This window comes from Engraulis encrasicolus, chromosome 10, assembly GCF_034702125.1.
Source record: "Engraulis encrasicolus isolate BLACKSEA-1 chromosome 10, IST_EnEncr_1.0, whole genome shotgun sequence".
NCBI lineage: Eukaryota > Metazoa > Chordata > Actinopteri > Clupeiformes > Engraulidae > Engraulis > Engraulis encrasicolus.
In genome coordinates this window covers 6,349,279-6,376,778 of record NC_085866.1, presented here as the reverse complement: position 1 = coordinate 6,376,778, position 27,500 = coordinate 6,349,279, and the positions used below count along the sequence as shown (strand labels likewise).

General features: G+C 44.6%; 1 protein-coding gene across 1 annotated transcript in view; it reads right to left on the bottom strand.

The window, feature by feature from the left end:
* The window catches only part of klhdc8b (kelch domain containing 8B), a 42,052-nt gene that overhangs the window by 474 nt on the left and 14,078 nt on the right, over positions 1 to 27,500 (bottom strand). The window contains exons 4-5 of the mRNA XM_063207790.1: positions 8,960 to 9,061; positions 1 to 544 (exon numbers count right to left, since the gene is read on the bottom strand). The exon at positions 1 to 544 is cut by the window's left edge and continues 474 nt beyond it. Coding sequence (XP_063063860.1) covers positions 348 to 544; positions 8,960 to 9,061 — 299 coding nt within the window. The 3' untranslated portion in view covers positions 1 to 347. The remainder of the gene's footprint in view (positions 545 to 8,959; positions 9,062 to 27,500) is intronic.

The window sequence follows — 27,500 nt, the reverse complement described above, 5'->3', positions numbered from 1 at the left end:
TTTGTTCATTTTCACTCAAAAGTCTGGTGCCGTCTGCTTTTTCCTGATTTTCTTTGACTCTGTAATCACATAAACACTTGTGTTGTAGCAGAGCAAGAGAGACTGGAGAGATGCACTGTCAGTGTGTAGGTTTGTGTCCCATCTGACGTCAAAGTGTGTGAGTTTGTATGAGTTGTGTGTGTCAGACCACACACTCTCTCAGACAGAGGGCCTTCCCATCTCAAGCCAAAGTGTATGAGTTTGTATGAGTTGTGTGTGTGTCAGACGACCACACTCACACACACTCTCTCTCTCAGACAGCGGGCCTTGCTGGGGCCCTGAGTGTCACTTCTGGCGGCCTGCGCGCCTCACACACTCTCTCTCACACAGAGGGCCTCCACGGCATTGCTGGGCCCCTGGGAGACCCCGCCGATGCAGAAGAGCATGCTGGGAGTCTGGAGGGGGGTGCAGGAGCAGCGAGGGCTGGGGAGGGGCGCCACGTACTCCCACCTCCTCTTCACCTGGTTGTAGCTCTCCACCGAGGCCAGCGGGGTCGGCTCGTTACCTGAGGGGGGCGAGAAGGGAAAGAGGAAGCACAGGATACACTCAGTCAACTTCCAGTTTCCAATGGGCCATGCTATCCCTTCAAAAGAAAAGTGCAGTAACTACGCCAACACTGAAACTATGACAAAGGCCTTCAAAGAATAGGTATACTATGAAGTTACTGCACTTTGCCTTTGTAGGGCAGAATACATTAGTGATTGTAACCGCAGTGTAGGAAGCACACAAGCTTGTCCACCCTCTAGTCATTGATACAGTATTGTTAAAGGCTAATCTTAAATGTCATGTTATTTCCAGTAGTGATTGGTTGGAGTACTATGCATGCATGCAGAGGTATTTGAAAGGCAACCTTTTAGATTTCTCAGAAGGATTTGAATGGCAACCTTTACATGTTGAGGTACATTATTTGAAAGGCAACCTTTTAGCTCGCTCCCCTGTCTATGGCAAAGTGTCTTAACCTCTTTCTCATCTATATGTGAGTCTACTGCGGCTAGCTTTTGGGAGAATTTCATGTTGTAGCAGAAACAGACGAAAAACAAAAATTGCACTTGATGAGCTTGAAAAAGTGTGTTGGTCGATGACATAGTTCAAGCTCACATGCAGTTTTCCCCATTGTGCATGACTTTAATAACAAATGATCACTCTCTCACACACACACACACACACACACACACACACACACACACACACACACACACACACACACACACACACACACACACACACACACACACACACACACATCAAATCAAATTAGGTTAGAAGAAGTAGAGTGCTGCCTAATCACTGTCCCCAAAATCATACATTTTATGGCTCTTCTGGGAGCTGGTATGTGTGTGAAGAGTTTTGTGAGCTTGTTGAGATTTGTGATGTGTTTGCGAAGGGGTGGGAGAAGATTTCTGTGTGCGTGTGCGTATATGCGTGTGTGTGTGTGTGTGTGTGTGTGTGTGTGTGTGTGTGTGTGTGTGTGTGTGCCTGTGCATGTGTGTGTCTGTGTTGTGCAGGTGCGTTGGGACCGCTGCACAGCTGCCTCATTAGACATCTCTTTAATCAACTGGAGCACACACACACACACACACACACACACACACACACACACACACACACACACACACACACACACACACACACACACACACACACACACACACACACACACACACACACACAGACACACGCACATGCACAAATACACAGGTACAAATACAGCCATGAATACACAGAGAGAGAGAGAGAGAGAGAGAGAGAGAGAGAGAGAGAGAGAGAGAGAGAGAGAGAGAGAGAGAGAGAGAAATTGACACATCTGTAAACAGGAATATAAATACACATGCCGCACCCATGCACACACACACGCACACCATTAGCAGCAGTGATTATAATGTGAGTAAACAAATAAACCTCACACCCCTTTTAGTGTCCACCTTTTGTCAAGGCATGCCAAGCAGGAAATAACACAACGGATAAAAAACAAAAAAAGGCAAAAAGGAAATGAAAGGAAACAACATAACAAGGAAGGCCATACACTTCATTTTGCTGCAGGGCTGGGCTGGGAGAAAAAAATCAGGCCGGGCCTTTTCAGCCAAGACCAGTCCGCCAAGTATTGAGAGAGCGAATAAATACTATGACAACATTTTCAGTCATCTATTAAGAGTGTTTCAGACCACAACAGCCAAAATTAATATTTAAATCTGACTCGGAGAGGTCAGCTGTAGTGGCATGAGGATTGATACCACTACACTGAGGGGAGTGCCAGGTTCAAAATCATCAACAGTCCACCTGGCAAATGCCCTGGATGCCTTATGGCCAATCCAGCCATGCTTTGCTGCCAGAACTGACTGATTTCATGTAAGGCTTAGCTGTACACTGTATGTCGGGGGTGTAGGTTTGTATGTACAGAAGTACAGTATGTATATGTTGGAAGGAGCCCATGTTTTAACCATTTCCAAAGCATGTTGAGATTACAGGCTCTTTAACAGCTTACATAACTGCATATTCGAAATGTGTATAGGAGAATCAAGTCCAGTTGGAATACCACCTGGAACTAGTGCTTTGTAAAGATGCTATTTGGTGACAGGCTTAGTTCATTTTAAAAGTTGTAGAATACCAAGGCACTCATCTTCTTTGTAGTTAAAATGCCTTTATTTGAATGGGCAGAAAGGCTTCATGCATCAAAGTGTTTTAGTCATGTTTCGCCCATTAAAATAAAGGCATTTTAACTATAAAGAAGATGAGTGCCTTCATATCTGTGTATAGTGTATAGTTCTCTGTGCGTTTCCAAAGCTCCTTTGGTATTAGCTCAGATAGAAACAAGTGGTTACACTTTCCTTGAGGCCAGTGTCATGCGTATGACATAACAGTGCCACAATAGTGTCAAAACAGTGTCATACACATAGAGTGTACAAACAGACTCATAAACATGCTGTCAATGTCATTAGCATTTTATTATGAAACGTTGACATTGTTAGGGCTGTCTTCACCATAACCGAATGTCACTTAATGGCATAGTCACTTAATGACAACGCTGTTATGTCAAACGTATAAGGCTGGCGTCAAGTTAAGTGTTACCGAAACAAGTGACAAGTGTTGTTCATGACAAGTCTTTTTTAGTCGACATTATTGCCAGAACCAGAGAAGGAGAAGAACAAGGAAGTAACCAAACAGCCAAGAAAAATAAAGATGATTCACCAGTAGTTGGACCTTGGCTGTTATGCAACCATGCTAGACACAGGTATGTGATCTATCCACCATTGCACAAATTACTCTGACAGGTCGAAGACTTTTTGAACATCCCTGCAAGGTCAACAGCACAGGTCCAGCCATGGGTCCACAGGAGGTGGGAGTGTTTTTATCCTGATGCCTCCCCTCTCTCGCTCTCTTTCTCTCTCTCTCTCTCTCTCTCTCTCTCTCTCTCTCTCTCTCTCTCTCTCTCTCTCTCTCTCTCTCTCTCTCTCTCTCTCTCTCTCTCTCCTGCTCCCGCTCCTCTGTCATCACCTACTGTTCAGTTGTTCATGTATCCATAGCAACCCAATCTGAGTCACTGATGAGCAGGATGGATGGAGAGGCAGACAAACACAGATAGACAAATAGATGAAGAGACAGATGGATAGATATGCTGTCCTCCGTTGTGATTGGGATGTGAGCAAGTCGGGGCGGATAGATGTCATTGTTTGAATTATTTCTAGGGATGTAGACAGCAGAGGGGCATAATACGATACGATACGATACGATACGATAGTACTTTATTGTCAATTTGCACTAAAATTCAGGACTTACACACAACATCACAAAACTTCTGTATATGCCATGCCCCACTAACTGACAAAACAGACAGAGGACAGAGGCCTATATACAGACAAGTATACATGCATACATACATTACATACAACCCACAACTTGAAGACATTACCATTGTCGAGTTATAACACTATACAGTCATACAGCCTTAAGACTGATTCAACAGCAGACTTGATTCATGTGTGAAGGAACGTCTAAGTCTGTTGTGGTTAAAGAAGGGAAACTAATCTGTAGCAAAACACCTGTGGCTGTCTGACTGGTGTCCAGGTGAGATGAGGCATCTTAGGAAGCGCATCTTCCTGAGCACAAGTCTTTGATGTTCTCTCACCCACATGTACAATACAGTAGAGGCACAATGCTAATCTACCAAGCGCCTGCCTGACACACACTGCACTTTTTACTGGGAGGATAGGAGGAGGAAGGAGTGGAAGAAGAGGATGAGAAAGAAAAAAAGAGATGCATGAGGTTGGGGAGTGAAACATGTATGAGGATTTCTCGTGTCTTTTCAAAATAGAAGTCTTTGTCACCTCCACATCTCTTGTGTCTTTTCAAAATAGAAGTCTTTGTCACCTCCACATCTCTTGTGTCTTTTCAAAATAGAAGTCTTTGTCAGCTCCACATCCATCCAGCAGGCCCCATGAATAATGAAGAGATGTGTGATGTGCGCTTCACGGTGAATAAAAGCCCTGGGATGCTGCTCAGCTTGGCTTTTGTGCTGCCTGCAAATCCGTAGTATTTCACCACTCAACAGGCAAAAGACACACATAACAAGCCATCACGTTCTGGCAGCAATGTTTCTGCAGATGAGGAAAATGTGTTTTGGTAAAGTGTATGTGTGTGTGTGTGTGTGTGTGTGTGTGTGTGTGTGTGTGTGTGTGTGTGTGTGTGTGTGTGTGTGTGTGTAGCAGCTTTGTAGTATATTATTTCCCCTTTCCTTGTCTTTCATTTCTGCCGTTCAGATTATCTTTCATCATTTCATTCTTTCTCTATATATACAGTATGTTTTCTCCTCCTCTCCAATATGTTATCTCTCTCCCACTCATGCTGTCTCTCTCAATCACTCAAAATTCATCACTGCATGGTTACACAATACTAGTGTTGCACCGATACCATTTTTTGGCCCCGATACCGATACCTGATACCCAACTGCTCAGTATCGGCCGATACCGATACCATACCGATACTAAAAATATATATACAGTTTATGTATGAAGAGCTGCATAGGCTACTACTTGGATGTAACATCATTGACTAATATTGTCCAAAGTGAATCCTGTAGCACTTTTAATACTTTTTAAATACTTCTGATATAAAATAACTAAGATCAAGGCTGCGTTCAAGTGTCATATGAGCATCTGTAAGGTATTGGTGCCCACCGATACCGATGGTGTTGGTACTCGCCGATACCGATACCACCATTTTATTGCCGTATCGGGGCCCCGGCCGATACTGGTATCGGTATCGGTGCAACACTACACAATACAAAGATATAACAACCATTATATTCGTGACGCTCGGGTCTTTGTATTGCCTTCTTTTACAAGTCACGAGGATGGAAAAATGACAAATGCAATTACGAGAAATTTCATACACTTGTGTGTGAATGAAAGGGCTGTCTGGTTGTCTCGCTGTGACTGGTGATGTCTGGTTCATGTCACCTCCAACCCCCAACCCTGAGACAAAATGGCAGCATGTCAGTGTGACAGAGTGTGGCAGCGATGGCTATGCTGATGACAAGATGATGGAGTGGAATCCAAGGGAGTAACTTTGACTTTGACATTGGTGGGGACACAAAATTGGTGGGGGTTCGGGGGAGAAAATTTAGAAAATACAATTGTTAAAAGTACAATTTTAACGCAATATGTGAATGTATTAGCCTATGAATTAATGTAGCTCAATGGTTTTAGAGGGGGATGATTTTTGACCATTTTCATTGTGTCTGTGTGTGTGTGTGTGTGTGGGGGGGGGCGGGGGGGCTGATTACCAATCATAAGTTCATGGCACACAGATGTTATATCAATGAGCAGATGATATGTCAACGAGCGTTCCTTAGGAAGTTGGTCTTTCAATCACACGGTTGCAGGCTTAAATCCCACCCTTAGGCTACCTCTGTTTACACCTCCATCCATGCAGGCCCGGATTAAGGTGGGTCTGGGCCCCGGGGCAAGGAGATTGCAAGGGCCCCCCCTCGCCCTTTGATAGCCGTCCCCCGTGGCCCAGGGGCCCTCTGATTGCCGTCCCCCGTGGCCCAGGGGCCCTCTGGTTGCCATATCCTGTGGTTCAGGGGCCCTTTGCCATCCCCCGTGGCCCAGGGGCCCTCTGATTGCCGTCCTCCGTGGCCTAGGGGCCCTCTGGTTGCTGTACGACATGGCCCAGGGGCCCTCTGGTTCCTATGTCCTGTGGCCGAGGGCCCTCTGACTGCTGTCACTCCCCCCAGCCCATTTCAGTTAACCCTTATAGACTAAAGAAGTACAACTAAAGAAGATCCTAGAATAGAGGGCTCTATCGCAATCAGCATCGACATCGGTATCTGGATTGTTGTTGGGCCCCCCCTGGGCCCCCTGGATCCATGGGCCCCGGGGCGCCAGCCCCACTCGCCCGGTCGGTAATACGGCCCTGCGTACATGACTGGAGTGAAATTGACCAAAGCAGCTAGTTCTGATACAACATTGCTCCAGAGACTGTTACCAATAACATATAAGTAGCCAATAGGCCTAGCCTACTCACTTTATTGACATTTAGGCCTATTTTAACAGCAACAAAAATGACACTGACATTTGCAAACCTTTTCTTGAAATAAGCTTGCATGTTTTTTTAAATAAAAAATAAATAAGACCGGGCCTAGAAAATTGTTTTGGGTTCCGGTGCCGACTGACCCTTTTTATCCTCCAAAATTAGCGATGCTGTGTGGACTGTTGTAGCCTACATACAAAACAACACATTCTCATAGGCTAACTCCCTATCTCTCGCTTTCTCCCTGCCTGTAGCTGCGTTTGCATCATAGCAGCCTACAGGCAACACACGTGCGCGTGCAAGTGTCTTTGCGCAGCGCGTCTTGACAGAAATCCCAGCGATGTCACCACATAGTTGCGCACCAACTGTGTCACGTTGTAGGCGAATTTTAATGCTACAACATACCAGTTAGCTTTGTAGCCCTTCTACATGACCGAAATGCAATACAACACAATGAGTAGGTGTAGGCCTATCTGCGATTTTTGAATGATGTTGGTTACATACTCTTCATGGAAGAAGGCTTCCATTTCAGCCGCGTTGGATGTTCAGCGAGATCAGAACCAAGTCGCAGCAATTAGTCTAGGCTACTCAAGTAGTCCTACAGTTAAATAGCCTGTAAAACCAAGTCAGGTTAATTTAATATGAAATAAGGGAAATGTTTTGCCGAAGTGTAGCCTTCCTTTAGGAACTCTTTCATTTACCACATGGGTCGCGTTAACAGAGGTTTGTCCGACGGATTTTTTTTTAAAAGGAAGACTGAAGATTCTGAAGCCTGCCCGTCCTTTCGACGGTAGTTTAAATAGGCTACACCCGTATTAGTAGATCAAGGGTGCATTTCAATTCGTTATTATCTGCGCTGCGCAGATACCACATTTCTTCTTAAATAGGCCACTTTATCCTTCACCTTTCTCCGCCTCTCTCTGCTTGTCACGCAACTATTACGCATCTGCAGGGCTCCGGTCCCTGCACCCAAATAGTGAATTAGAAATTGCCGATGATGTCGGCACAACTGTTGGAATAGGCTAATTAAGATTCAGAACCGTTTGTAGGCCTATACGTAGGACTAGGCTACTACATTTCACCACAATCTGATTTAATGGCAGGGCGAAGTTATCCCTCTATCGCATTTCATAAAAGTTTTCATAAAAAGTTTTTTTTTTTCATATCATATACTCAGGCGTCGCCACAAACTCCTCGCTTGAAACAAAAAGTACTGTAGGCAGGCCTATGTACCAGAAATAGTAACGCACGGTGTCTTACATAAGTAACTTTAATCTGACGTTTTGAAATGGTAGTTGTTAGACTAGGCCTACTCGTTACTGAAAAAAAGTAGTGCGACTACAACGTTACCGGCAACACTGGTCGTGATTACACAGTAGGGGGCTAAATATTGGTGGGGACGTGTCCCTACCGTCCCCACCATAAATTACGCCCATGGTGGAATCATTTCCATTGTTGAACTGAACATTCTAGAACGCCTTCATCATTCTAAGTGGAAGAGGTGAAGCCCTGACACTAATCTATATATCTACCAAGCCTACGTACATCATGCTTATAACAGCAGCCGATCACTATTTGTTACTGGAAAGAACACTATGCTTTTACATTTAATGAATTGTTATGAATGAAAAAAACGCATCCTTCACAGAATAAATAGAATAGTTATAACACAAGACAGACATTGATATTTGGTGTAATTTGCACTTGGATACAAAAGCTACAATAAATTGTTATTTTCAAACTTGTCTGGACATTGGTTGTAGGTAACACTGGTAATCATACAGGATTTGAGTGAAGAGGAGTGTATGTGATTTTGGCAAAGTGAGTTTTGAGATAAAGCAGTGAAGTCAAGTAGGTGTTGAGAAGTCAAGGACCAGGGTGCAGCTGAAGTGGGTGGTGGATGGGGTGGATACTGACAATGTGGCCAAACTGTTCAGAATTCTATTTCTTTTACAGACCACATCTTTGTTGATGGAAAACAGCTCACAGATCACAGGTGATGTCTCATTGTGGAATACAAATTGGTCACTGTGTGAAGAAGATCTTGGCTACAAGCATTAAAATAAAGGATAAAATAGGCAATATAAAATGTAACACAAAAGTTATTGGAAAGTGTGTCCTTGTGCATGTGTATGCACGTGTGTATGTACTGTAAGCATTTGGTATAACAGATGATGCAAATACAAAAGAGAAATTCAACAACTGAAGTGGAAAAACTCTTCAGACGGTGTCTAGTGAAAGTGCAGCCGTGTGTGTGTGTATGTATGTGAATGTGTGTGTGTGTGTGTGTGTGTGTGTGTGTGTGTGTGTGTGTGTGTGTGTGTGTGTGTGTGTGTGTGTGTGTGTGTGTGTGTGTGTGTGTGTGTGTGTGTGTCCTGTTTCAGCTACTTACCCAGCCCCCCTGCGACGATGACCCGGTCACCAAGACAACCGGCCACAAAGTCGGCGCGCTTCTCCCTCATGCGGGAACTCCTCGTGGGCTTCATCCAAACACCTGGTGACACACACGCACGCACGCACGCACGCACGCACGCACGCACACACACACACACACACACACACACACACACACACACACACACACACACACACACACACACAGACGCGCACACACAATTAACACTGAAGGAGAGACCTGTAAAGCCTGTGTTTTAGGGGCCCTAAACCATCTTAATCCTGTCCTGATTGGGTGTTATTTCTGTGAATTCGTGTTCATAAGTGTACGTAGGCATGTGTAACATGAGTCAGACCATGGCTGAATGTGTGTTTTTAGTATGCATATGTCAGTGAAAGAGTCAATCAGACCCTGTGTGTGTGTGTGTGTGTGTGTGTGTGTGTGTGTGTGTGTGTGTGTGTGTGTGTGTGTGTGTGTGTGTGTGTGTGTGTGTGTGTGTGTGTGTGTGTGTGTGTGTGTGTGTGTGTGTGTGTTTTGACTATTGAGAGTCAGTGAGTCAGTGAACAAGTGTGTGAATTTCATGGTTGCTTTGGCTTTGGCTTTCAGACTTGTCGTCGCCGTCTATGTATCTCTGTATCTGAGTGTGTGTGTCTGTGTGCGTACAACTACAGCGATAGCTGGAGATGGGGATCAGCAGTAAAGTCCAGCGCTTTCTGTGTATATAAGCCTTGTGTGTAGTCTGTGTATGAGCCTCGTCTGTACTAAAGCGCTGCTGATAACCAGAGATATCTGGACACGACATCTCACACAGGAGGTGGCAGAGGCGACACAGAAAAGTCCACGCAGTTAATAACAAGGAGATAAAGTCTGAAATCACTGGCATATCACTCTGCCTACCTTTCTCTCTCTCTCATACAAACAAATAGAGGCAAACACACTTCCACACACACCCTCCTGAATCCTGGATATGAGTCCGCACACTCTGTCAGTTCAAATATAACAGGAGACTATTTTAAATTGTCATGTTTTTGGGAGAATCTCATTTCTGGTTTCATATTGAATATGTCTCTGTGGAGACAGATACCGAGATCTTTATTAGAGAGGCCTCCTGAAATGCTCTGGTCCATTTCAGAATAGCTATTGCAGTATAAATAACACCCCAATGTTACAGACAGATACACAACTGTTATGGATGGACATGAATACAGAACAAGAATAATGTATTACACAAATATAACAGTATTTATTTCATACTAGTGTGTATTTTAATCAAAACATTAAAAAATATCAGTACCCTCCCTCAAACTACGCCCATGCCTGTTTATAGTAGGCGAATACAATGGTTCTCTTCTCCCCTTTCCCCTGTCTCACAAGCATTGGGGAGTTTCTCTGGACAAATTATACCAATTTTAAAACTTAATGAATTATCCAAAATCATTTTCATTCTAAATTAGATTTTTAATTCTGAATCATTTGTTTCTTTCTAATTTTATCCTTGTACCCTCTCACTCTCTGTCACTTTCTCAGCTGTTCCTTCACAAAAGGCTCTTTGTTCTCTTCCCTACTCGCTGTGTCTCCTCACAGGTATTGAGGACTTGTTGTGTGGCAGGCTGGCAGGTGGCTTCTGGTCTTAGGAGCTCTCTGGGTCAGCTCTCATCCTTTCAAACATATGCACGCCCGCACGCACACACACACACAGCCGTCAGCCTCTCTCACTTTTCATTCTTCCAAGTCCCCGTTCCTTTCCTTCGCACACCTCCCTCCTTTGAAGTTCACCTGCTGCGAGAGCTGAGCCCTTCCTTCCAAACACAACCTCCTCTCCATGGAAACCAACACAGCAGCACAACCACAAACAGAGAAGTGACAGCAATGGCTCAACCGTCCAACCAAATCTACTAGATAGTAACTGCTAATATTTACTAGCTATTACTAGCTAGTTATTACCTATATAGTGCAGCCCACCCCAAGCTAGCTAGTAAATCCTATAGGCCTAGTGCAGCCCACCCCAAGCTAGCTAGTAAATCCTATAGGCCTAGTGCAGCCCACCCCAAGCTAGCTAGTAAATCCTATAGGCCTAGTGCAGCCCACCCCAAGCTAGCTAGTAAATCCCATAGTGCAGCCCACCCCAAGCTAGCTAGTAAATCCTAATGTAGGCTATATAGTACAGCCCACCCCAAGTAAATCCTACACGCAGTGCATTTTGCAACATCCAGACAGAATCAACACTAGTGTTAAATTCAACTCTCTTGGTGTTACATTTACACTGCACATGGATGGCATAGACTGACTGAGGCCAACTCTTTCTTTGTCAGTGCGCACCTCTCTACAGCTACAGATAGCTAGAGTGTAGATGTGATCTAATGTGTTTGTACAGACAGCTAGAGTGTACATGTGATTTAATGTGTTTGTTTTCACCAGTGTGGAGCTGAGCGAGTCTAAGGGGCACCGGATTAACAAGCAGAACTGAGAGCAGAGCAGAGATCTCACTCGAGGTGACTGCGGCGTGCGTGCGTGCGTGCGTGCGTGCGTGCGTGCAACATACACACAAACATACACAGATATCTGCCCCCCTGTCTTCCCTTTCCGATGTTGTAAAGGTCTGTGCTGTTTTTAATGGCCAGCTTGCTGTCAGAGTTGCCTCTGCTTTGCAGTTAAACATGGATGTCTGTCGTGCTGTACATGCCTGGCTGCAGTTCAGAGCTGGTTGCCACTTACAGCTGGGAAATCACACCCACACACACACACACACATACGGACACATATGGAGTGGAGTCTAGACCCACACCATTTCTCAGTTGTACACGCACACACACACACACACACACACACACACACACACACACACACACACACACACACACACACACACACACACACACACACACACACACACACACACACACACACACACACACAAACACAAACTTTCTGCCTCTCTTACATAAGAGATGGGCAACACACCTCAAATAAACAGCGAGACATGCACACACACACACACGCACACACACACACGCACACGCACACACACACGCACACACACACACACCAAAAGATGCACCCATCCACACACAGTCTTGTCTGTGAGTACATTGTCAACCAGCTCAGTGCAGGGACCAGAGGCAGCCAACCAGCTGAGCTCCTCAAGAGGCAGCCAACCAGCTGAGCTCCTCAAGAGGCAGCCAACCAGCTGAGCTCCTCAAGAGGCAGCCAACCAGCTGAGCTCCTCAAGAGGCAGCCAACCAGCTGAGCTCCTCAGTGCTGCTGTAGGGCTGAGCAGGAGCAGTGTGATTGGCAGAGCGGCAGGCGGAGGACAATGACCCAGCTGGGGAGGGAGCGCTTATTTAAAGACTAGGAACCATCCCTCCTGTTTACACTTGGTGACATGGTGACACGAATGCACACCCACATACACACAAATATGTGCAGTGCACACACACACACGCATTCACAGATAGCGCGTTCAGGCCGACTGAGAACCGTGCTGGAGCCCGTTCCCATACCTAATCGTGAACCGGCCGTCGTGTTCACGCCACAGATATTAGCGTTCGCGAACCGGAAAGTTGGTTCGCAATGCGAACCGCAAAATACTTGTTTTTTCTCTGCGAACCGTGACGACAACGTGGCCGTCAGAAGGTTCATCCGGGTAACACAGTCATGTGCAGAAAAAGTTTAGAGCCCGGTATGAACACGGGAGGTTCACAGGTAAGCACTTTAGTGCTGAATGTAACAGGTGCAGGCACCGGCACCGGCTCCGTTCTGGTCGGCCTGAAAGCCCTAACACATACACGTACGCACACACATGTGCACGCATGCACCCAAGTACGCACATGTGCACTCATGCACACACACACACAAGCATGCACGCACCAAGCACACGCGTTAATCGTAAAGTATCCGTTCCTGACTGGATGACAGGAGAACCAAACACTTTAGGATGAGCAGAGTAAAATCTTTCCCTTGCAGTTAGTCCACATACTGTGGTGAAACTAGCCCCCAAGATGCTCTTTGCCTAGGGCCCCCCAAAACCCTAATACGCCCCTGTCCTTGCCTTCCTGTGTCCATATACTGTGTGATGACGCTGGTGGTGACAGCAGCATTGGAGTAGAGAGGGATCTGCCTCCCTGCCTTGGCTACGACATCATTTCCTCTCACTTCATCCTTGCTCCTGACACATTGCTGTCGTGGCAACACATATGCACACAGATGGACACGGACCAACAGGCAGCAAGATGAATTATCTCCAAGCCATCTGATGTTTATTTCCTTGACTGCTCTCAAGATGTGTGAGTGTGACTGTGTGTGTGTGTGTGTGTGTGTGTGTGTGTGTGTGTGTGTGTGTGTGTGTGTGTGTGTGTGTGTGTGTGTGTGTGTGTGTGTGTGTGTGTGTGTGTGTGTGTGTGTGTGTGTGTGTGTGTGTGTGTCTGTGTTCATAGCTATTCCCGTGATGATATTTTTAATCTTGGTATGGTAATTAGTGGCATGATGATAGGACAACACTCTCGCCCACAACACAGGAATAGAAAAATAAAAAACATAAAATAAAAACATAATTGTGAGCAGAAGCTGTGAATTCTTCCAGCCTGTGAAGAGCATCCTTTTCAGTGAGACAGACGCAGCCTCGCTATCTATGGTATGGTTATCTCCTCCATCTCTACCGCTGTTGCTAATCCCAGTTCTGGTGTTGACATGTGCTCTCATCAAAGCCTCCCCATGGCATCCTTCCTCTTATGTCACTTCCTGGTGATTACAGGCCGAACTGGATATCACCCTGGACCCGAACTGGATTCCCCTCCTAACCTTTTTTTAAACTCTATGACTGTGTGCTTGTTGTGGTGCGTTGCACACATTTGTGAGGCGTTAGCCACATGACATTTCCGGTCATTGGGACATAAGTAGGTCTTCAGTGCAAAACCCACCCGAACATACAGTTTGTACATACACAGCTTTTGCCCAACTCAGAGGCGGCTTAAGCATAGTAGACTAAATGGGGATTTTTTTCAGAAACACCCTTGAAGTGACACTTTAACATCCCTCTCCACTCCATGCACTCTATGTCAACACAACTCTTCTGTGACACGTCAGCGCAAAAAGAAAAAAAGAAGACAAAGAAACAGAAGCCTTCTGTGCATACTGAGCCAATTAATGCATAATAAATCCATATGGATTGTGATAAAAAGACCCACAAGGGACCTGGATGCGGAGATAGGGGGGGGGGATATTTTTTAAACAGTGATTTTTAAAAATCTAGTAGTTAAAAGAATACATTACACTCCATACAAATTGACACCTCACATGCAGGGACCTGCAATGTCTCCAGACTGATAATGAGAGAGAGAGAGAGAGAGAGAGAGAGAGAGAGAGAGAGAGAGAGAGAGAGAGAGAGAGAGAGAGAGAGAGAGCAGTCCTGAAATGAACATGAACTGTCTTGGTTGCCATGCGTTTCCATGAGAGGAGGAGGACTTGTTATTTCCATGAGAGGAGGAGGACTTGTTATTTCCATGAGAGGAGGAGGACTTGGTATTTCTCACTTGACGAGCCTAATGATCTTCACACAACAGAAAGAAATGTCCATTTTGTCCTCAGACTGCACTTTGGTGTTCACGCTTTCTCACACCTTTCAGCTCTTGGATTTCTGAATATTTATCTCCATGGTGAGCTATGATTTGGCACTGGGAGTTTAGTAGCAGTGTTTTTTACTTCGATAGTTACTTTAAAAGGTTCAGAGCCACATCACCCTGGATGCTTTCTTTCTTTACCCTCTGATACCCTCTGTCTACATTGATTTACCTGTTACCATGACAAACTATAAAGCACAATACATGAATGCTAATATGATGCTGTGTTGTGTGTTTATCAGTTATAGCACATGTGAAAATCATGAATGCTAATATGATGCTGTGTTGTGTGTTTAACAGTTATAGCACATGTGAAAATCATAAATGCTAATATGATGCTGTGTTGTGTGTTTAACAGTTATAGCACATGTGAAAATCATGAATGCTAATATGATGCTGTGTTGTGTGTTTAACAGTTATAGCACATGTGAAAATCATGAATGCTAATATGATGCTGTGTTGTGTGTTTAACAGTTATAGCACATGTGAAAATCATGAATGCTAATATGATGCTGTGTTGTGTGTTTAACAGTTATAGCACATGTGAAAATCATGAATGCTAATATGATGCTGTGTTGTGTGTTTAACAGTTATAGCACATGTGAAAATCATGAATGCTAATATGATGCTGTGTTGTATGTTTATCAGTTATAGCACATGTGGAAATCATGAATGCTAATATGATGCTGTGTTGTGTGTTTAACAGTTATAGCACATGTGAAAATCATGAATGCTAATATGATGCTGTGTTGTGTGTTTAACAGTTAGAGCACATGTGAAAATCATGAATGCTAATATGATGCTGTGTTGTGTGTTTAACAGTTATAGCACATGTGAAAATCATGAATGCTAATAGAGCTCTTCAGCGTTGACGTCAACTTGTATGCGGCATTTGGACTACCGGTTCCATGGCGATTTTTTACATTGCAAAACGCCATAGAGATTCAGGTTTGGCAAAAATATAAGTTGCACGCCAACAACGAACATTAGCGTGTCCCCGCATCCCTTTCTCATTAGTGGAACGGATCGTATCATCATGTTGGTGTATTCACATGTTAAATCATGACGATTTTAATTCAATATTGCTAACCCCTTTCTGATCATTAAAACTTCCGAACTACATACTTTCCTTTGGTTGCCATGGGTACAACCCTCCGCACGTACATGCCGGCGCCGCTTCTGTAGTCGCCAAAAGTTTCCGGGTTTAGCATATGGACGCAACATCGTATTTATGTCGAAGTTTGACACAAAATGATCAACCATGTCATACCTACAGCCTATTTTTAACACCCTCGACAGTTTGCGGGGGTTCGCTAAGCGCGTGCTTGCACTCGGAGCTTATTTGAAACTGGCCCCTATTCATTCCCAATGGAAGCCGGAAGCCGATACGAACCAGGAAGTCCTTAAATGCTAACATGAAAGACTACAATCTACTACATGCTTCCGCGTTACTGAAGAACTCTATATTATGCTGTGTTGTGTGTTTAACAGTTATAGCACATGTGAAAATCATGAATGCTAATATAATGCTGTGTTGTGTGTTTAACATTTATAGCACATGTGAAAATCATGAATGCTAATATGATGCTGTGTTGTGTGTTTAACCCATTGATGCCTGATGTTGCGTTGCGCAACATTGGCCCTGGCGCCTGGAGCGTCATTACGCAACATTCAGGCTCATGAGATTTGAGACAACTTTATTAAAAATCTTTGTTTCTTTGAGATGAATGAACACGTTGAAATGAAAGATGAGGGTCTTAGCGTTTAAATGCCTTCTTATTGCATGTTTTTATGTGCTTCAGAGGCTGAGATATTTAGGTTTTTATAGGCTGAGGGCAGCTTTTCTTAAAAAGTGCTCAGGCATTCAGCACCCTTTCTTGCAGGTGCCTTAGGCATCAATGGGTTAACAGTTATAGCATGTGAAAATCATGAATGCTAATATGATGCTGTGTTGTGTGTTTAACAGTTATAGCACATGTGAAAATCATAAATGCTAATATAATGCTGTGTTGTGTTTAACAGTTATAGCACATGTGGAAATCATGAATGCTAATATGATGCTGTTGTGTGTTTATCAGTTGTAGCACATGTGGAAATCATGTGGAGACCAGCAGGAAGTGTTACCATAGTGATTATGTGGGCACTCAACACAAAGACAAAACAACACACAACACACGCACATCACAAACACACAGTCACCATCAAACACACACACACACAAAGACTCAAGCAAGCGACAGCCACTTTCTTCACCTCCTCAGCTTCAATACCATATGGTTGTGTTTCCTCTGTATCTCTTTTCCAAGTTGCAATTTAATAAGTCTGGTGTCAGTCAGCCCACAGTGGTGGCATCAGCTCTGGCTTCACGGCTCACCGCTCCATCATGTCAAATTTCCGAGTGCGGCACGCGGAGGACAAATATGGCTCCCTAATGTGGTTTACTTGACTCATGTCCTCACTCTGTTTCTAAAGGGGAAATCATTTCTTGTGATTTGCAGTCTCCAATTTATACTAATGAGATTTTTCTTAACAACACAACCCCTCTCCTGAGCTGTCTGTCTGCAAGCATCTCTGGCTGTCTGTCTGCATGCATCTCTGGCTGTCTGTCTCTCTGCATGCTTTCCTGCCTCCATGTCTCTTTCTCGTTCATCTGTCTCTCTCACTGTATTTGTCTGCTTTCCTTCCCCTTGTCTGTCTCCCGCTCAGTCTTTCTGCCTGCAGATCTGGTCATGGCCTCATCCTCCTTGTCTTTCTATTTGTCTATTAATGATTCCCTGTCTTGCGTATTCATCCCTCTGTCTGTTTGCTCTCTCTCACTCACTCTCTGCCTATCTGCATGTGTGTCTATTTACATCCAACCCAGTCTAGTCCTGCCCTGCCCTGTCCTGTCTGTCTGTCTGTCTGTCTGTCTGTCTGTCTGTCTGTCTGTCTGTCTGTCTGTCTGTCTGTCTGTCTGTCTGTCTGTCTGTCTGTCTGTCTGTCTGTCTGTCTGTCTGTCTGTCTGTCTGTCTGTCTGTCTGTCTGTCTGTCTGTCTGTCTGTCTGTCTGTCTGTCTGTCTGTATGTAGATCTGCCTTCTGCCCCTTGCCTTTCTATTTGTTTACCTATCTGCGTATTCACCTCTCTGTCTAAATAGGTGTGTCTATTTACATCCAGTCCTGTCCTGTCTACTGCTCTGCTGGTCTGTATGTCTGTAATCAGCTCCTCCGCTGCTTGCTCTGGTGCTCCAGGGAGCATTATGCTGCTAGTGCCTGAACCAGTGACACAGCAGTGACACGCCAAAACTCCAGAGAGAGAATGCAAATAAGCCCATGGAGACTTACAGCAGGCTGATCATCACCCCAGAACATTTAGATATCATTTACAGCACAACTATTTTTCAAGACATTTCCTAACAACCATGTTGGTACGGTAGTGCCTGAACCAGTGACACAGCAAAGCTCAAGGGCTCAAGGGCAAAGCTCTCTGCTCCAACACACTCCTCTTTGCTACCCTCTCCCTCTCCACTCGGTGGTAATTTACAGCACAACTATATTTCAAGATATTTGCTAACAACCATAAAACAGCTGTCTACTGCTCAGACACAGACTGCGACTGGAATTACTGGAGCATGTTACTCAAGGCTGTGGAGTAAACATATTTCCACGCTTCAGTTTCTATTTCTAGGGCCTCAGTGAAGCTCACACAGTTTGAGGACAAATAGTGCCCTGTCATCTTTTTGGCCTTATAAAAGTTTATGAGTTGCTCTGCGTGTGTTACAAATTCAGCTTTACACTCCTTCGTTCTCTTTTACTCCTCTTGCCCTTGCATCCACCTCTCTCTCTTCTCTTCTATGTTTTTATGTATCCATGGCACTCTTCTCCTCTGCTCTCAAGTCCTCTGCTCTCCGGTTTCCATCTCTCCCTCTCATCTCATTTCACTACCACTCTCCTCTCCTCTTCACCATCTTCATGATCTTCACCTGTCCTCTCCGTCTTCTTCCTCTGATCTCTTTCCTCTTTTCTCACCACGTCTCTTTGATCCTCCTCTTCACACCTGTTTTACAGCCCTCTGGCTCTTTTGCTGCTCGCCTTTTGCTGTGGCACTTGATCACACCTACAAGTGTGCAAGGAAACTAGCCTAGCAATCTGCCTGGCATTGGCAAATGCAGCTTCTACACTAAAACATACACTAATACTGTAAAAAACAAAATCACTCACTCTGCCTCTCTTCTTTACTCTCTCTATGCTTCACTATCTTCTTCATAGAGTACAGATCAGTAGGTGAATGCCATGCCAGCTGAAGAGTGGTAAAAGCGAGGGCTGTGTGATGGTGGTGAGAGAAGAGTAGAGAGCTGCTGGTTGTGATGATGAAACTGCAGCCTGTTCAGCCTCTATTGTCCACCATCACAGTGTTCAGCCTCTATTGTCCACCATCACAGTGTTCAGTCTCTATTGTCCACCATCACAGTGCTCAGCCTCTATTGGTCACCATCACAGTGTTCAGCCTCTATTGTCCACCATCACAGTGTTCAGTCTCTATTGGTCACCATCACAGTGTTCAGTCACTATTGTTCACCAGCGTTTTACAGTCTGAATGAATTGCAGTGGAGATCAGGCCTCTGCAGTGGGGATCAAGCCTTTGCCATTAAACTGGACTGACATCATTCCTGGTTTGCTCTGTGTGTCATGAATATGCATCAACATAAGCAGATGGGAGAGGCCAGTGTGGTACAGCTCACACACTAATGCAGTCAGCCTATGGGGATGACGCATATGTGTATGTTGGCTTGTATTTGACAACAAAGCTCTCCAGTGCTATTTGTTTCTATAGTGTGTGCCAATGGAGCGTGTCATGAATATGCTATCAGACATAAGCAGACAGGAGAGACCAGTGTGCTATTGCTCACACACTAATGTACCTCACCTACACACGCACACTCAGGTAAAGATGCGCACACACAAATATAGGCCGGTACAACTGAGTACAAGGTATTCAACATGCTTGAGTACACACATGCATTATCACTCATGCACAAATACTACATAAAATTGGTCACACACACACACACACACACACACACACACACACACACACACACACACACACACACACACACACACACACACACACACACACACACACACACACACACACACACACACACACACACACACACACGCACAAGCTGATCTAACATGACAGTATGTGTGTATACTTTATGAGTACATAGATGCGGATAAAACAACACAGAAAACAAACTGTCAGGCGGAGATGTTACTAGGATGGAGAAGAGACCACAAAAAACAGAGAGAGAGAGAGAGAGAGAGAGAGAGAGAGAGAGAGAGAGAGAGAGAGAGCAAGAGAGAGAAAGAGAGAAAAAAGGTGAGGGGAAGTGAGGGCAAAGAGATAAAGAAGAGGTAGGGGAAGAGATTGCGGAAAAAAGATGGTGAGTAGACCGAGAGATATAGACAGGACAGAGCGATCCTTATTGCTGTAGGTCGATGTAAAAGATCAAAGTCCTCCACTATAATCCTGTCTGAGCTGAGGCTGGTGGAGAGGCCTTTCACACTCTCCATGCTTATAAATGATCATCGTGTAGATGATGATACTACTGCTGGATGCAATAGGAGGACTAGTCATTGTAGATGATACTATTGCTGGATGCAGAAGGAGGACTATACTAGACTATATACTAGTCCTGCACTCAACATCAGATGCAGGTGTAAAGGGCCGTACACACACGTCGCTGCTAGTTACTCGCTCAGCGGATGAAGTCAATAGAATGTCTTCGTGTTCCTACGAGTCTCGCTGGCGAGTAGGCGAGGAGAGTACAAGCGATGCGATGTGGGCGGGTTCCGAGATAAACTTATTTTATCTTCGAGCGACGCGAGTTAAGCGAGTAACCAATTGGAATGCAGAATACAGATTATTGACAGGTGACGTTGCCCCTGTGGTGTTCTGACCACCCAACTTCTGCACGCCATCACACTTTGGTTAAAAGTGTTGAGAAAAATACATACAGTGTACACCATCAAAGGCTCATATGCATGGTTGTGCAGTGCTGAGCACACGATCGACGTTAAACAGCGTAGCCCTACATTTTGTTTCGTACGGACGTTATTGGCGCGGACAGCAGGAACCATGACAACCAGTAAACAAAATTACCCAGAGCGAGTGGCAAGTAGGCGAGTGAGCAAGTAGCGAGTAAATAGCAGCGACGTGTGTGTACGGCCCTTAACTGAGGTCCTTCTGTGCTAGTACGCCACTCGGGGATCAAACCCGCAACCTACCAGCTCGCACTCCAGCTCGGCACGGGAGGCACAGTGCGATACCAGTAAGATCAGGAGCTCAGTGCTACTGATACTGTATGAAGCTTCGGGAGGGGGGTTTACTATCATTCTACTGCCAAACTTTACTAGTTACTGTGAAGAAGGTTCTGGACATGTAGAGAGATTCCGGAGGCCGATTGTGTATAAGAGTTCCAAAATGTTTATTAACCAGTTATCAGGACACGATATTAAAGGCTCCGAACTCTCTGACTCACTCACTCTGGTCACTTTCCCTCCTAAGAGGCTATCTGTCCACCTGTCCATCAATCTCTCTGTCTGTCTACCTGCCTACTGATGGCAGTTCACTTGAATGTTCTGAACATGCAACATCAATTTGTAAAAATCCAACTTTAACTTCAGTTTACTTGAAGTAAAATGTGGCTTTCTGAAAACTTTAGGAAGAGAAAGTAAATCAGATAAGATAGCCAATAAACCCTGGCATTATAACCCCATCTGTTTTTATTGACTTGTGAATTGCAAACAAAAAAACTGAGAAACACATTTTATTCCCACAGAATTGGGCATTGTATTGGCAAAGAAGGTTCCCTTATGATGATGCATCATCTCAAGGGCTCGGTCGTTACACCTGGCACAATATTAAATTGCTGCCGGATCAATGAGCTGCAATACATTTCATTGATATTACAAAAACTGCAATTTTGGAAGAGCTTTCACCGGAATTAACTGTGAGATGATTTCCCCCCTTGCAGTACCAGAGGCTGTGAAAATCCAATATAATGAAGGGGGATCAAATTTACTTAGCATTAAAAACCAAACTCACATGGCCTTTTCTTTAAATCCATAGAAAATTAGTAGCTAAATCTTCACATGAACGCAGAGCAGAAACAAGCCTCCCTCTCCCATGCTGCACAGTTGTTCTCCCTCTCTGATTTCTCTTGCCTACCTGTAGCCCTTTTCTCTCAAACTCTATGTCTGTCTTTGTGTTTAAGAAGCGTCAGTGTTAGAGAGACAAATTCTGTCTGACTTTCTTTCTCATTCTGTAACTCTCTGATTATTGACTTGACGTGAAACTCAATACATTATTGAGGGTGTAGAGGGCAGCCTGCTGCAGAGGGAAGTCTCTTCTCAGCTGGACGGTTCTCAGAAAATGGTGTGCAGGTTTAAAAATGGTGTGCAGGTTTGAAAACGGAGTGAAGGTTTGAAAATGGTGTGCAGGTTTGAAAACGGGGTGCAGGTTTGAAAACGGGTGCAGTTTTGAAAACGGGGTGCAGGTTTGAAAATGATGTGCAGGTTTGAAAACGGGTGCAGTTTTGAAAACAGTGTGCAGGTTTGAAAACGGGTGCAGTTTTGAAAACAGTGTGCAGGTTTGAAAACGGGGTGCAGGATGGAAAACGGTGTGCAGGTTTGTGTGTTTTGTGAGGGATTTGTGTTTGTCCACGTCTCATTGTTGCAAGAATGATGAACCGGGAACATGTGTAGATACAAATTTCTGCACTTTTAGTTCAGTCATTAACAACAAAATAACAACTTTGCCCAGACCAATTCTGCTCCTAACTTGTCTGTCAAATGCAGTGAAATGATATGTAAAACAAAATGACAAAATGTGTGTGGACAGTACATCCACATTAAAATGGTTCAAAACGGCATGCCATTATGCCATGTTCACTCAGCTGAATATGAGAGAAGTAAGCAGCTAGTGGAACAGCTGAGTAAAGTAGGGAGGTGAAAACACAAAGCCTGTCGCTTGATTGACAGCTCTGTCGTGCAGTCCGTCGATGATCAAGTGGGATTTGGTGGCGTTCTGGTAGAGTAAATATAGGATCAACAGTGGAGGTGGAGGTGGAGTACCATATGTGGTAGTTGAGGCTACTGAATGAAGCGTGTCTGTCTGGGCTGCTAAATCCTCCACTATCCCACAAATCCCCTCTCCAGTCTCCACAGACAAACAAGCTGAGCCATTAGAGCTGTAGTGATGATGCAGCAAATGACGTAAACTTGGTCTTTAGTTTACACCAGTCAGAGAGAATACAAGAAGAATCTTGCCATCTCTGATGCCAGTGCATTTACAAGAAGAATCTTGCCATCTCTGATACCAGTGCATTTATTAGTATGCAGATTTACAAGCGTCTCTCTCTCCCTCCCTCCCTCTCTCTCATTTTCTCTCTCTCTCATTCTCTCTCTCTCTCTCTCTCTCTCTCTCTCTCTCTCTCTCTCTCTCTCTCTCTCTCAGCTGTGGAGTGATAATTCCCTCTGCATAAATAAAAGAGTGAGCCATACTCACAGGGCTTATTTCTTGCCCAGAGTGAGGAGGAGAGAAAAATAGACTAAGAGCCTTAGAGATATTCAGCACTGGTAAACCCCTCCAGTGTAAAACAGTGTTTTTACATTAAGAAGAGTGAGGGAGAGAAGAGAGAAAGAAGGCGAGAGAAAGAGAGGAGAGTGATAGGGACAAGGAATGACACGCAGAGAGAGAGAGAGAGAGAGAGAGAGAGAGAGAGAGAGAGAGAGAGAGAGAGAGAGAGAGAGAGAGAGAGAGAGAGAGAGAGAGAGATCAGCTTCAGAGAGCGTTAGAGACTGAGAGGTATTCTCGACTGGCAAATGCCTTCCAGTGTAAAACTCCATGTGTTTTTACATTCAGTTTAAGCAGCTCAGAGGGTGCTCCTGGGCACAACTTTTTTCTTTTTAAAGTAGATACAGGACTGAATTTTAATGCAGGCACTCTCAAACTCACTCCATCTCTTTCTCTCTGCTCATTGGTGATCAGGAAGGAGAAATCGCCAAGAGGAGCAACAGAGGGCTCTTCAGAGAAGATAAGAGGATAGAGGATAAGAGAATGGGTAATAATCTGTATGCAGCATAGGGGCTCCAATGGCTGGACTCATGGGTAGAGCTCAATGCAGCTTTAGGGCTTCCGCACACCGGCTCCGACAAAGTGCTGAGCACTGCTCAGCTAAAATTCGATTCCATTGTTTTCAATAGAACCACACACACTGGCGCCGATGTCCACGGACATTCGCCGATGTCGGATAGCAATTAGAGACAAGTTCTATTTTGTCGGCGCCGCCCGTTGACTATCAATGCAATGTTCGGGTGAAATTGGGTTTGGAGGTCCGAATTCTTGCGGAAGCGAAAGTGCGCCGCAGTGCTGTCGGAGCCTATGTGCGGCCGGCCTTACACACAGAAGACAGAGCAACACATTCCTGAAGCATCTGCTGGGCTAGATCAAGAAGGCAGTGGACAGAGGAGGGGGAGTGAACCAGTGAGTGACACATCTTCAACCAGACACACTATATCCTTGATTACTGTTGTGCACACACTACTTGTACTTTGAGCAACTACTAAAACTTTATTTTTGCTATATCAATAAAACTCTAGTGAACTAAGATGACGCTGTGAGTGAGTGAGTGAGTGAGTGAGTGAGTGAGTGAGTGAGTGAGTGAGTGAGTGAGTGAGTGAGTGAGTGAGTGAGTGAGTGAGTGAGTGAGTGAGTGAGTGAGTGAGTGAGTGAGTGAGTGAGTGAGTGAGTGAGTGAGTGAAAGTATGTGTGAATGAGTAAGAAAGTGAGCAAGTGAATTCATTCACTGAATGAAAAAGAGTGAGTGAGTGAGTTGTGGTGAGGGGCAATTTCTGTGAAAACTGACAGTAAAGTCTAATCGTATCGTATCGTGAGTGGGGTGTGTGAGCAGAGGGTATCCATGCTAATGTGTAATGGAGGATATTGAGGCTTGTAAACTGTGGGCTGGTAATTACACAGAGACACATTACCCTCATGTTCCACCATCATAGCAGAGGTGATAATAGAATATAGATTGATACTCACATGAAGACACACGCTGACACACACATGCATACGATACTAACACAGGTGGTGAGTTGGAGCTTCCATTAACTTCCAGAATAATAATATAATTTTTTTATGACGATATTAAAATGCTAATACCTCTGATTAAAAACATAACACATGACATGAAAAAAGAAACAGGTTACCACCTCCTCCTCTGAGAACCATTTCCTTTCACCTGATTGGTAAACAGGCAACAGATAAATGCTGACATCATCCCAACGGCACATGACTTGCTGGCTGCCACACTGGGATGCTACACACTACAGTAATATAATGGCAGTCATTAAGCTCACAGGTGCATGAATTGATAGTGACTCAACATGCTGTTAAGCTCAGACACAGGTGTGTGAAGTGATAGTGACATGTCATTAAGCTCAGTTAGTGTTAGTGTTAGTGACTCCACATGTCATTAAGCCCACATACACAGGTGTGTGAAGGGATGTTGTACATGACTCAACATGCCCCTGATTGCCTTTTGTGATGGAGTTGTGGCGGTGGTTATGTAGACGATGGAAAATGTGTTGTTATTGCTGTTCTAAGAGAGAGAGAGAGAGAGAGAGAGAGAGAGAGAGAGAGAGAGAGAGAGAGAGAGAGAGAGAGAGAGAGAGAGAGAGAGAGAGAGTCTGTGTGATGTGTGAGCTAGCAGCTTTGGGTCACTCTGTGTGTCTATATGCATCCTCACTATCAGTATTGGCCATCGCCATGGTCACAGCATTAGAGCCAGCGTCCTTGGAGAGGGACATGGACCAATAAGAAGCAGCCCTGGGGAGGGACATGGACCAATGAGAAGCAGCAGGAGTAAGCAGCCACAGATAAGGAATATTCTAGAAGAATGAAAGGAGGAAACACTGATAAGAGGATTGGTGACAGAGGGACCAGCCTTCTCATTTTGCCATCTCTCTCTCTCTCTCTCTCTCTCTCTCTCTCTCTCTCTCTCTCTCTCTCTCTCTCTCTCTCTCTCTCTCTCTCTCTCTCTCTCTCTTTCTCTCTTTCTCTCTCTCTCTCGCTCTCCATCTCTGTGTTTCCTCACTCCCTCTGTCCCTCTCACCCTTACTTTCTTTCCCTCTTCTTCACTTTTTCCTCTGCCTGTCTTTCTTCACACCTTCTCTCTTTATGGTTCCCATCTCCGTCTTTCTCTCTCTATATATATAATGTCTGGATATAAAAGCCTCCCTGCTTGAAATTAAACCTGAGCTATCAAAGGAAAGAGGGATTTAAATGCGGGTCGTAAACGTTCAATCTGACTCCAGATGGGAACGTGTCAGTGAATGAAAAGGGCTGCTGGAATGAAAAGATGAGGGATACAAATCTGCACACACACACACACACACACACGCACGCACGCACACACACACACACACACACACACACACACACACACACACACACACACACATTCACACACACACACACACACACACACAAACGCACGCACACAGGCACACACACACACACACACACACACACAAACACGCACGCACACACACACACACACACACACACACACGCGCGCATGCACACACACACACACATACATACACACATACACACATACACACAAACACACACACAGGTGAAACGTATCAACAGAGTTTCCTCTTGATATGTGTTCCTGATGCATAATCTCGCCTCAGCGCTTACAAAACAACATCCACTCCACTCTCGCACACACTCACACACACAATCGCCCGCTCGCAAGCTCATCCGCTCTCTCTCTCTCTCTCTCTCTCTCTCACACACACACACACACACACACACACACAGGTGAGAGAGGCGTGTACACTGTGTTCGAGTAGGTATCTCACACATCGACAGAGAGATCACGTTTTTAGTTTGTCAAAATTGTAATTTTCAAACAAACAAAAAATCTAGACCAATGTCCTTGAGGATTAATATTGAAAATGACCTCATCCCGGAAATGAATAATCCTCATGGTGTTTGCATAAAGCTACTAAATGGCGAAAGTTATGCAGTATATTAATGTTGATGATCCTAGCCTATAGCCTAGCACCGGTTCCCATGTGTAGCCTAATATTTCTATTTCAGAGAGCTTTATATTTTTCCCTCAATACTTATTATTTATGCTCCACTGCGCCTACTTTTACTGATCCCTCAAGGGATGGCCGATGTTTATTGTTTTGAGCTGCACTGAATTGAGCTGAATTGTATTAACTTTGCTCAGGTGTTAGTCACTGCCCTGTGGCAACAGCACCAAACTCACTGCAAAACCCCATCAGAATAAAACTGGCAACAGCACCAAACACACTGCAAAACCCCATCAGAATAAAACTGGCAACAGCACCAAACACACTGCAAAACCCCATCAGAATAAAACTGGCTCTCAAAGCTGCTCTGTGTGAATCTATTACTCCGTATAAGCTGTTGATTAAGTGCTGCCATTGAGGCAGTGGGAGGCTAGTAGAGGTACTCTAACTCTGGGTTCACTTACAGGAGGAATAATTAGAGTGAAGTCGACATATGGAGTGGAAAGGGAAAAGACCACCAAGTGCTCGCATACACAGCTTTCTTTAGTTCAAGAATCTCAAGAGATTTTGACTCTTGATTCGCTTTGACTGAAAAAACTCTTTTTATTCCATCACCATGGCAACATTTACTTCATAACTTGATATCAATATCAATCTCAATGGTAGAGCAATCTCACACATACACCCACTGACATTAGACGTATGGTCAAGTTCTGGACATATTCTCAGACCAATTATTGGACAAATGAATCAGTACCGTGTGAATCTACAGGAAATAAAGCTAAGAATAGGAACAATTCCCTCATTTAACACTAGATAACAA